A 12,171-nucleotide genomic window follows, 5' to 3' on the forward strand; every position below is an offset into this window, starting at 1 on the left:
ATGCTCTCTCTTACGCACCTCGAAACATCACAGTAAAGCTGGCCATTCACGGTTTGTCCAGGAGGTACGAATTCCGTGTGGACAATTTCATGTACGTCAAAAAAAAAAAGAAACGTATGAGCATGGACTTCACATTGCCACGAACTTGACGTGCCTTTTTCAGCTGTGGGGAATTTGGCGACTTCCATTGCGACGACTACTGTTTGGTTTCAGGATCGTAGCCGTAAACCCATGTCTCATCCCCGGTTATTACACTGGAGAGGAATGCGGGATTGTCTCTGACTTGTTGCTTCAGTTCCGTACAGACAGAAACGCGGTGCAGCTTCTGTTTGTCACTGAGCAGTCTTGGCACGAATTTTGCAGAAATGCGACTCTTAAAAACAACCGACAAAATTAGCTGAACTGTGCCATATGTTTGTTCTACAATGTCGCAGACATCCTTTATAGCCTTACGAACTTCCGCTATCGTTTCCGGGGTGGTGCTCATTGATGGTCGTCCAGAGCGTTCATCGTCAACACACATTCGACCCTCTTGGAAGCGTTTATGCCATAAAAACTTCCTACTTTGGCTCATGGCGTCGACTACAAAAGCGTCCTCTAGCGTACGATAAGTTTCTGCCACTATAATTTCCGGGGTTGTGCTCGTTGACGGGTGTCCAGAGCGTTCATTGTTGTCAACACTCATTCGACCCTCTTGGAAGCGTTTATGCCATAAAAACCTCCTACTTTGGCTCATGGCGTCGACTCCAAAAGCATCCTCTAGCATACGATGAGTTTCTGCCACAGTTTTGCCAAGTTTAATACAAAACTTGATGCAAATCCTTTGCTCCTTGAAGTCTGCCATATTGGTTGCTAAGAAATGCGCCAAGTCAGTGGAACATTGCGTTGCAAAACAACATTTCGCAAAGCAATACTTCTTAGATGCAAGTCGTTCAGCACACTGATCTGCAAGGCATGCAGCTAGCCACATCTACAGGCGGAAGTGTGTACTCGGTTTGCCCGTGCTTTTCAAGTTCCCGGAACTTTTCCATAGCACCTCATATCTGCACTTCGCGATGGGTGAACATGAAACGCACTCGCGGCCTCGACTGATTTTGCGGCTGTGTCAGGGTTATAAAAAAACGTTGTCGCAGTTTCACCTGAAAGGCGAAGCATCAATTGCGATAGCAAACTTGTAGAGAGCTACACGGAGTAATGATATTAGCTTTATCAGCTGTATAAACTTGGACATGCAGCAGCATCGGCAACACGCAGAACTGTTGTCGACGCCATCGGCGTTTTGCCCGCGTTCGCTCAAAATGCGTGCGGCGTTGGTGACTGTTGCCGGAGCCTCTGATATAAATAGGCACTTCGTGCCGCAGCTAAACGTCGCCTCCCTTCCCTCCCCCTCCCCCACGGCCTCTCGCGCGTCGGAAGAAGGCGCGTTTGCTCTACATATATGGTGATTGTAAAGGAGAAAAGAGACTCCTACTTCTGCAGCCCTTAAGCGAGCACGGCGCAGAACGCGCGTTTGTTCTCCACCGTGCGTTCACTCCCCGTGAAAGACGCGCGCCTCGCGCCCTTTCACTCGCACATACAGCGTTCGGCGCGCAGCGACGATTTCTTCTCCAAATGACGTCATACGGAACCTCACGGCGACGGCGACGCCGATGGCAGAAATCTGCTTTTGAGTGTCCATATAATTGCTATCGCAATAAAACAGATTTTACCATCGGAATTTGTGTATCTGACCTGCCCGATAATTCCGGCATTTTTCTGATCCCACCTGTGTCCACTACTATACTACTACTACTATCAGTCTGCTACTATATTTACTTTCCGCACAGAAACTGAAGAGCTAAAGTGTGACAATACGCAAGCGTTGGGTGCGGACCGTGCTCCGCTGACAAGTGACCAGAGCAAACGACTTTGTCGCCTAGGCAACCCCCGCGAGCCCACTGAGCCAGCACGCTGCCACCATGTGTAAACGCAAGCGTACATGGCCTGCTCATGAAATTGGCAAATGTCAGCGTCAAGCCCCGAAAAAAGCGAGCACCGGAGGAAAAAGGCGCCTGGAGTTTGAGAAGAGAATTGCGCGCCGGGGAAAGTACAAAAGAGTGCGCTCAGCGCGTGGCAACACAACACCACCTAGAGGAAGGTCTAGGTGCATTGAGCGCATCGAGGAAGGATTAAAGGGGCGAAGCGTCGTGGAAGAGGGGGGTGTGCAGTACGGACATACCGGGTTCGCTCATAACATTGTCCCCATGCACCGTATGCTGTATGTGCGAGTGAAAGCGTGCAACGGTGAGCCGACGATGGCAGCTCAATCTACTCTTGCAGCTGCTGCGTATGGCACAGCCGCGTGGGCCCTGTCTTGAAAGCGACCTGCGATGTGGTCAAGGTGTCTAGGCGCACAGAGGGCCGATAGCTTCGTGTGCACTACAGCACCCATATGCTTGCGCATCACCCATGTTCATAAAGTGAAACGTCACTGTAATGTTTTTTGTTTTCTTGCTCCCTGCACATTTCCTCCTCCACATCGCCCTCGCCACTCTTCTCTCGGGTATGGGAATACATTGAGTTCTATGGGAAGATAAACAGGAGTTGGATATTATATCTGATACTGCACCATAGGCGGTTACATTATAAGTGGTCTTGAGGTCTATTTCGAATAGTAAAAGTGCCTTTCGAATCAAATATTTGAAGTTTTGAATATTCGCACGGCTGATAATGATAGTTCAGTGTTCTTTCACCAATTTTCTTCCTTTTCTGTGACTTTGCAGCATGCGGTTGTAGCATATTAGTCCTTTATTGACGAGTGGTGCCTACAGGGAACATAATAGAAAACGTTTTTTTATCTTACTGAGTTTCAGTATTGAGTACAAAGTTTCTTGCTAAATGTATTCGGCTAACGTTGAATGACAGGCAGCAAGTGCCTTTTGCATTCTTTTCAAAGCATGGTCGGAGGAGACAGACCGATGCAAGACCTTGAGCTGCAGTGGTGTCACATACGTGATTTAAAGCAAATGAAACATACATCTATGGTTCATATATGGTGAGAGCTGCTTGTACAAGTTCCAAACGAAGCCATAGGTTGCTTGGGGTGAAGCCCACTTCCAGTTTCTGCTTGGTGTTTTTCCCCCCTGTTGTTGAAAAGGTTTCTCTTTTTGTTGATTGTGCTTATTTTCGATGTGTTTTGCACATTTAGATAGAAAATAATATTTTTTATTTATATGTGCCGCCACCAAAGGGTTAGTGAGGAAGAGGACAGTAACGGTTCCCTCAAGAGGATAATTGTTCTGAAAAAGTTCATGAGAGCAAGACCCCAAGGGGCCTGCCTGTTCGGGCTTTGTGTACCTCTGGCTCTCGTTCCCTTCAGCACATTTCTTGCCGCTGCTTCTATGAATGAGCTTGTTACCCAGTCACATGGGACGTGAGGAGAGCCGAACCCCATAATGTATTTTGTTTATGGAGTGGACACTCCTCCAACTTGGTGCTAGTTTGTTTGCTGGCCAAACAATGCACATGATCTTAAAGTTTTGTTGTTGTTTCGCCTTATTTTCCCGGACCCACCTAGATTGTAATACACTGCACAATGGACTGGGGACGGCATATACAAAATGACTTGAGAGTGGCTGGGTACCAAGCTTGCCTTCCGCACTAGCTGCACCCAGAGCGCACCTCATAATGTAGGATATCAAGCAGGCCCTTGACGCTGAGCTTTATTTGGTGCTGTTATAAATTAAGATGGACGACGAAAATGTTTGTGTGTGATGATGAAAATAAGAATGAGTGTCTGCATTGATGGCAGTGCATCCACTGCCGTTTGCAGTGATGCATGGCCTGAGCTCTGGTGTACAGCTGCGCTTCAGGCTGTGTGTGTGTGAGGGAAACTGGATACAGGAAAGGTGGAAAGCACCAAGTTCAGCTTTTGCACAGCCTGCGTTTGTCTTTTCCATTGGGTCAACAAATGACTAATGACTTTTGCTTGTTTCTGCAGTCTTCTGCTGTGTGCTTGGCTCTGCCGTTGTGGTTGTTTTTCCTGCTTCATGCTGTGTATCTGCAAAGAAGAATCAATGGGAAATCAATTTATGGTGACTTGTTAGTAGGTGTTCGAAAATTGGGGCTTCGAGCTGAACATTTGAGCCAGAGCCATAGGTTAGTTAACCAATATGCAACATTCATAATTTGTCGTAATGTAAAAAGTGTGAGTTGCTAGTTGTAAAAGAATTTCAGGTTTCCAGCAGCACTGTAATGCCATGTGACTTGCTTGAATATGAGGGGGCTTAGGCCATTTGCAGTAACTAAGTTCAAAATACCTGTGCATATGGTTTTTCTTAGTCTTGTAGGGCATAGAGATGTTTTGGAGCACTTCTGGGAATTGTGTTTTAAAGTAGACTTTCTAAACTGTACATCCGTTCCCTCACATGTAAAGGATTAAAGAAAAAATCCAGAAGCTGTCAAAATTAAAAATGTTGTTTGAGACCTAAAAGTTTGTTAACATAATGCTGGAAAGCAAGTAAAAAATGGGTTAAAAGACAGGAAACAATTTTTTATTGATTATTGTTACCAAAAAAAAGCAGGCACTGGAACTAGAGAAGAGAGGACGGCTACGTGCCTTTGTCAAAGATAAACTGCTGTGCTCTTTGCCATGAAATGTGAAAACCTTGCAGAGAAATAAAATTAGAATGTGCAATTTGAATTTCTGCCTAAAGTGCAAGAAAAAATAGTTAAGTGGCTCTGAAAAATATGCCGTTATACTCCCATTAGACAGGAACAATAGCATTGGCAGAGCAGTTAGATGAGGTTTAATTTAACAAGTCCTTCTGTTGGAAGGTTCAATAAAATTGGCCAAACAGTACTTTTTTATGTTGAGGTGCAACCGAATTGGCTTCCCTTATTGTTATTGATTATGATGAAACAACTATTAGTGACATATTTTTACAATAAAAATTGGTACAATTTTGTTACAATGGCAGTACCAATGCTGTTCCTATGCTTACATTATTTTCTATCTTACAAAAGCACTGTTCTCAGTAAAGTGATGCTTCTGACACATTTCAGCACTAATCCTTCTTGATACATCTGCTTTTAGTGTTCCTTTAAGAGCACATAAATAAGAATAAAATAAAACATGCACTGATAAGGATACGATTGAATCTCACTAGCCCATTTTGTGTGCTTTCCATGCCACATCATCGCTGCCTGCAACTTCCTGTCCTGACCCGCCGTAGTTGCTCAGAGGCTATGGTGTTGGGCTGCTGAGCACGAGGTCGCGGGATTGAATCCCGGCCACGGCGGCCGCATTTCGATGGGGGCGAAATGCGAAAACACAGGTGTACTTAGATTTAGGTGCACGTTAAAGAACCCCAGGTGGTCCAAATTTCCCGAGTCCCCCACTACAGCGTGCCTCATAATCAGATCGTAGTTTTGGCACGTAAAACCCAACAATTTAATTAATTAAATTAATTTTAATTTAACTTCCAGTCTTGGCAGTCTTCCCACAGGAGTTGGCAACTATGGGTGGCGCCACACCAACAGTGTGCTGTAAATATGCTCTGCATGGCTGTGGTTTACTGCTGAAGAAAGATTGGGCATGCTGTGGTTAATATATTTGGCTCTGATGATCTCACCGAAGCTAAGCAGCATCATGCTTATTCAGACCCTTGGGAGGCAGACCACTAAGAAACACTTATTTCCAATGACTCCCCATATGTTGGGAAACACTACAGTGTTTGCCTTGAGTGATAGACACGTGATACTATTCCACCTGTGGTCTGACATGTCGTCTAAGCAACCTTGTTGAAGTTTTTAAAGTGGTTCCACCAGGTTCCAACTCGTTACAACATTTAGAGCAGCTACCTTTCACTCCAGCCGTGTGTGTGCTTTCTAAGCGGGAAGAGCATGCACATCACAACTACCTGATCTATCATCATCAGCCTATTTTTATGTCCACTGCAAGACGAAGGCCTCTCCCAGCAATCTCCATTACCCCTGCCTTGCACTAGCTGATTCCAACTCGCGCCTACAAATTTCCTAATTTCATCACCCCGCCTAATTTTTGACAGTCCTCAACTGCACTTCCCTTCCCTTAGCGCCCATTCTGTAAATCTAATAGTTCACTGGTTATCTGCCCTACGCTTTACATGGCCTGCCCAGCTCCATTTTTTTTCTCTTAATGTCAACTAGAATATCACCTATCCCCATTTGATCTCTAATTCACACCACTCTTTTCTTGTCTCTTAACGTTGCGTCTATAATTTTTCGTTCCATCACTCTTTGCGTGGTCCTTAATTTGTTCTCGAGCTTCTTTGTTAACCTCCAAGTTTCTGCCCAATATGTTAGCACTGGTAGACTGCAATGATCGTACCCTTTTCAATGGCAGTGGTAAGCTGTCAGTCAGGATTTGGTAATGCTTACCGTATGCACTCCAACCCATTTCCATTCTTCTGTAAATTTAGTTCTCATGATCAGGGTCCCCTATGAGTCACTGACCTAGATAAACGTACTCCTGTACAGACTCCAGAGGCTGACTGGCAATCATAAGTTCTGGTTCCCGTGTCAGGTTATTGAATGTTACCTTTGTCTTCTGTATATAAATCTTCAGCCCTACTCTTACACTTTCTGGGTTAAGGTCCTCAATCATTTGTTGTAATGTGTTGCTGAACACAACAATGTCATCTGTGAACTGAAGGTGAAGATATTCACCGTTGATCCTCACTCCTAAGCCTTCCCAGCATAATAGCTTGAATGCTTCTAAGCATGCACTGAATAGCATTGGAGAGATTGTGTCTCCTTGTCTGACCCCTTTCTTGATAGGTAATTTTCTACTTTTCTTGTGGAGCACCACGGTAGCTGTGAAATTTTCTTATATATTTCCCAAGATATTCCTGTATGCCTCCTGTACTCCTTGATTATGCTGTGCCTTCATGACTGCTGGCATCTCTACTGAATCAACTGCCTTTTCATAATCTATGAAAGCCATATAGAGAGGTTGATTATACTCAGGAGATTTCTCAATTACGCGATTGATGTATAATACCACAAGCCAAAACTTGGTTGCTCCGGCTATTGGAACCAGTTGGAATTCTTTTGAAACTTGTGTGATCTGCTTGTTTGTAGTTCCAGTCGTATTTATAATGAATTGGAAGGCTTCCGCAGTGCACAATGTTCGCGAGGAGATGTTCCCTACCCTTACACGTGGGCTGCTTACCTGTCTTCCCGTGAGAGGCTTCTGGGAGACTTGAGGATGTGGTCGTCGAGGATTGGCCTTTGTGCTGTTGTCGTGCCTCCTTGGGACCTTTAACTGGGCAGCGGCGCTCGCACTCGCTGCCTTCCTCATTGCCACTGCCGCAGGCGTGGTCGGCGTCGCATTCGCGGCCATCTCCGGTGCACCTTCCGCGCGACGGGCAGGACCGGCCGTCGTCGCACTGGTTGCCCTCGCGGCAACGCCGGCCCGCTTTGATGGACTGCGCGCTGTGGCTCTCCTGTTTGCTGGCCTCATCATGGCGCGTCCCTGAGCCTGCGCTACGCGACGCTTCTTCCCCGTCCTCAGAAGGCTGCCTTGTCTTGTGGTTCCGCAGCTGCTCGCCGTGCCGGTTGTGCTGGTTTCGTAGGTGTTTCTGGTGCCTCAGCTTGTGTTGCTTAGGCCCGCTTCGCCGACGGTGCGGCGGCTGTTGTGGAAAGCCGGGCGGCTGCGGTGGAATGCCAGGCGGCTGCTGCGGAACGCCGGGTGGCTGCTGCGGAACGCCGGGCGGTGGGGGTGCTGCCGTGCACGGCGTGTTTGGCGTGCATGGTGTAATGGTGTTGGGGCAGAACGGTGTTGCAGGACACGTTGTCGTGCTTGGGCACTGCATGCACAGGTCACGCTCTCATTGATCGAAAGCACGCCAAAAGCAAATGATAAATTAGGCTGCACTGCTTTTTTGAAACGGTCACAATGGTTTCTAGTCAACCAACTATCAGGGACGAAGGATCTCTTTTAAACACAAGATCACTAACTTTCTTTAAAAAATGCACGAACGTCCTTTCAACATTCTTAGAGCCTGGTTGCAAACAAACTTTCCGAGAATAAGTGGCTCCTGTATGGAATGGAGCTTTGCAAAAACGCTAAACAAATGGTTGCCGAAAAATGATCACAAGGTGTTCGAAAAAATGGTTTTGAAACACTTGAGTGCCCTAAACACATGTAAAAGGGTCCGTTGCAAGGAAAACATTACTGGCTGTAGTATAAACGATTAAAAAAAAAAGACTCTTGTTGCACAAAGTGAACCTGTATTTTGCGTGAGTGTGCTTTCTCTTATTTCTGCCGTAATTGTTTATCTAATTAATCTGTTATTGTTTATCTTATTTGACTACGTGTCTCTGAGCGCTGTGTTATGTCAAGCACTGAGGCCATCCGCTCTGCACCACGCTACCTGCACTGAGTTGGCACCACGCTAGTTTTGTCGATGACATCTTCCGCAGTGCCGGTCGCCTATTACAATCTGGGTCATCCATCACCTGCCGTGACAGCTGCACCGCTGACCTCATTCTTGGTGCTGTACCAACATTTAAGGCCAAACCTCATATGCGCGAAAATGCACGCGACAGCGACGAGCGACGGTATGAGTGACGAAACGGGCCGTTCGCGCGATGTGTCGCGTGGTGGAAATCGCGCGATCGCTCGGTTTTTCACATTTGAAATCTGTCGCCCGTCGCCCGGAAGTGCTCTGCTCAAGCAGCCAATAGTAAAACACCGGAACGGGATGTACATCAGTGACGTACTACCGGTATCTCCACGTGCTTTTCGACTCCCAGCAACGTGCACACAGCGAGCAAATACAGTAATGTTTATGCACGTGCACATAAAAAAATACTGCAGGACAACGATAAAAAATTTTATGGATTATTGTGTAAGAAAACATCTTATTTTTTTCACTGCATACCGCTGACAACGCGCCACATTTGGTACGAGTAGACACCCTCATGCTAGCAACAATGGAGATCGCTCGCTGAAGCAGTCGCGTGAGTGGGGTTTGGTTGTGCAAGCAACAGCTTGCGCGAAGGCGATCTACGTCGTGTCGCTCGTCGCTGTCGCATGCATTTTCGCGCATATGGGGTTTGGCCTTTATCGCCGAGCTTCATACACCCGCATCGCGAACCTTAAGAGGGGGCATGTACACTCACGCTTAATAAATGCTACATAACTAGGCTGCCAAAGACACTAAATGACAGACTACGTAAAAAACGCATAGGTTGTTGTTGTGACATCATCAGTCATATGATAAGTCATTCGCGTGGCATACCATATTTACTCGATTCTAAAGTGACCAAAAATATTGTTATTCTAACGTGACCAAAAAAAAGGCATACAGAAATACAACTTTCTCTCGGGTAAAACAAAGATTTACTCCCGATGCACTAAAGTTGCGATGAATAAAAGAATTCGCAGTTTCGCCCGCAAGGCGAAGCATCGATTGCGATAGCAAATTAGTAGATCACTATACAAAGTAAGGATAGCAGTTTTATTGGCCGTGTAAACTTGCAAACATTCACTTACTAAATAAATTAAGAAGCACGGTGTCGCACACACACAAGCAAACCTGAACACATCTCGCTTGTTGACCGCGGAAACTCGCTGTCAAAAAACGCTGGAGTGACGAAGCGCGGCCAGTGAATTTACCTTCGTGCTAGCATGCCTCTCGCTTCAACACGACATATAAGCGCCGAAAACGCAGTGCGCGGCGGACTTTCTCCGTCGCAGATTGCTTTCAAAATAGGGCCATGGCGATCGTATCGCCGAAGTGGATCGTTGCAGAAGACGTCCTGCTTCGGTCCACTGAAACCCTTTAGCGTTGCTTTGCTGGCGAAAAACCTCTCCTCCTGTTTGCGCCAGTCCCGCACACAAGTTTCGAATTAACGCCCTTGATGCGGCCCGATTTCCATCCATTTCCGCACACATTATCACTTTCCTTTTAAATGCGGCATCATGATTAACTCGGCACTTTATGCTGATAGAGCAGACGCAGAAAACGGGAAGACAAACGGTAGACTAATGCACGTGTACTGCAGCACATGGAGGATCGGATGGCCGGTTGGCTTTGGGAGCCCACGGCAAAACCTCAAATGAGGCAGTAGCATGGGTTCGGCCTCGTTTGCAGTCAGAGAAGTGCAGGGCAAAATTAGTTTTGAAGAAAGACCCGTTGGTAACGTACACCTTCCAGAAGCGCTTAGATTTAAAGTGGAAGGAAGCATCAACCGGTCAGCAGTCGAGATAAGCAGGGGACGTTTAGAGTACTGGTGGAAAAAATACAGGGAAGATATTGATACGACCGGATCCGTTGCAGGCAAAGGTAGCGGTACATGGTAGATGTAGAAGTTTTGAGGAAGAGAAAAAAATGAAAGAGATCAATACAAAAATACTAGAATGAAAAGCATGTATAGCATACCTGACTATTTGTGACTGTTTTAAAGGGGATGCCAATAAACCGTCATCTCACATTCGCACCTCCGCCCATCCGGCAAAACGCCTAGACCGCCGCTTGCACTTACCGGAATACTGGACATGCTAAATTCTATTGTCTTCAAAATCAAAGACGTAGTTGAATATCATGTGATATTTCATTAAGAAGTCTGCGTGCTTTAGAGGTGTCTATATGAGTGGACATTATATGTACAGGTTTTATGTCGTCATTTATTGTTTGATTGCGCACTACACAAGCGCATTGACTAGCAGATTACTTTGTCGATGTACATTCATTGCTATCATCATCAGCCTATATTTATGTCCTCTGCAGGACGAAGGCCTCTTCCTGCGATCTCCAATTACCCCTGTCTTGCGCTAGCTTTTTCCAATTTGCACCTCCAAATTTCCTAACTTCATCACCCCACCTAGTTTTCTGCCGTCATTGACTGCGCTTCCTTTCTCTTGGTATCCATTCTGAAACTCTAATGGTCCACTGGTTATCCATTCTACGCATTACACGGCCTGCCCAGTTCCATTTGTTTCTCTTAATGTCAACTAGAATATCGACTAGTATCCCCGTTTTCTCTTTGATCCACACTTCTCTTTTCCTGTCCCTTAATGTTAGGCCTAACATTTTTCGTTCCATCGCTCTTTGTGCTGTTCTTAACTTGTTCTCGACATTCTTTGTTAACCTCCAAGTTTCTGCCCCATATGTTAGCCTCGGTAGATTGCAATGATTGTACACTTTTCTTTTTCAACGTGGTGGTGGCGTGGAGCAGAGGTAGAACACCCGGCTTCTAATCTGAAGGTCGTAAATTCGAATCCTCCTCCAGTCCACGACATTTTCAGGCATGGAGTGGTGCCTGACACTGGCAAAAAAAATAGATACATATTGCCGAGAGCTAGTGGGGCTATACTAGTCCACGTGCAACCAAATTAGGAAGACCCACTAAGCTTCAACAATGTCACTCCCTCACCAGAACAGGAAGTGGCCTCCCTGGTGCAGTATTTGGCCACTACCTCCTTCATGACTCCTACAATTAACCTTGCCCTCAGTCCCCAGCAGCTGCAGAGCACCTGACCAAGGCTGCGGTCAGACCTGCGACGTGGCAGGTCTGACTGCAGGTGCTGAGGATCTCTAGGTCTGGACAGGCCGCCACTGGAATTTGAACCTGGCAACGTTCAGCATGCGCATCCTCTCAAGTGAGGCTAGCATAGCAGGGCTATTTGAGGAATTATCAGGCATTGCCTGGGATATTATTGGCCTTAGTGAGGTTAGAAGAATTGGTGAGGCTTATACAATGCTGATGATGATGAAGTTAGGAAATTTACAGGCGCAAGTTGGAATACGTTAGCGCAATACAGGGGTAATTGGAGATCGCAGGGAGAGGCCTTCGTCCTGCAGTGGACATAAAATATAGGCTGATGATGATGATGATGATACAGTGCTGACTAATGGCAACATGTTCTGCTACAGAGGTCTTCCAGATAAGAAAGAATTCGGTGTAGTATTTCTAGTCCATAAGGATATAGCGGGCAACATTGATGAATTCTACAGCATTAATGAGAGGGTAGCAGTCGTCGTATTAAAGCTGAATAGGAGGTATAGAATGAAGGTAGTACAAGCCTACGCCCCATACTCCAGTCACAATGATGAAGAATTTCAACAGTTTAAGTGCAAACTCAGTATACTGTAGTCATGGGCGACTTCAATGCAAAAGTGGGGGAAAAGCAGGCTGGTGAGC

General features: G+C 46.1%; 2 protein-coding genes across 2 annotated transcripts in view; one reads left to right on the forward strand and one right to left on the reverse strand.

Moving 5' to 3' along the window:
* Positions 1-12,171, forward strand: part of LOC119442575 (S phase cyclin A-associated protein in the endoplasmic reticulum-like) — a 168,394-nt gene that overhangs the window by 91,844 nt on the left and 64,379 nt on the right. The gene's annotated exons all lie outside the window — the stretch shown is intronic.
* LOC125943294 (ena/VASP-like protein) lies at positions 3,851-8,169 on the reverse strand. The gene is made up of 2 exons (XM_049662243.1): positions 7,193-8,169; positions 3,851-4,039 (listed from the first exon to the last, which is right to left on the reverse strand). The coding sequence occupies exons 1-2, from the start codon at positions 7,833-7,835 to the stop codon at positions 3,954-3,956; spliced, it is 729 nt and encodes a 242-aa protein (XP_049518200.1). The 5' UTR covers positions 7,836-8,169; the 3' UTR covers positions 3,851-3,953.

Source organism: Dermacentor silvarum, chromosome 2 (genome assembly GCF_013339745.2).
Source record: "Dermacentor silvarum isolate Dsil-2018 chromosome 2, BIME_Dsil_1.4, whole genome shotgun sequence".
Lineage (NCBI taxonomy): Eukaryota > Metazoa > Arthropoda > Arachnida > Ixodida > Ixodidae > Dermacentor > Dermacentor silvarum.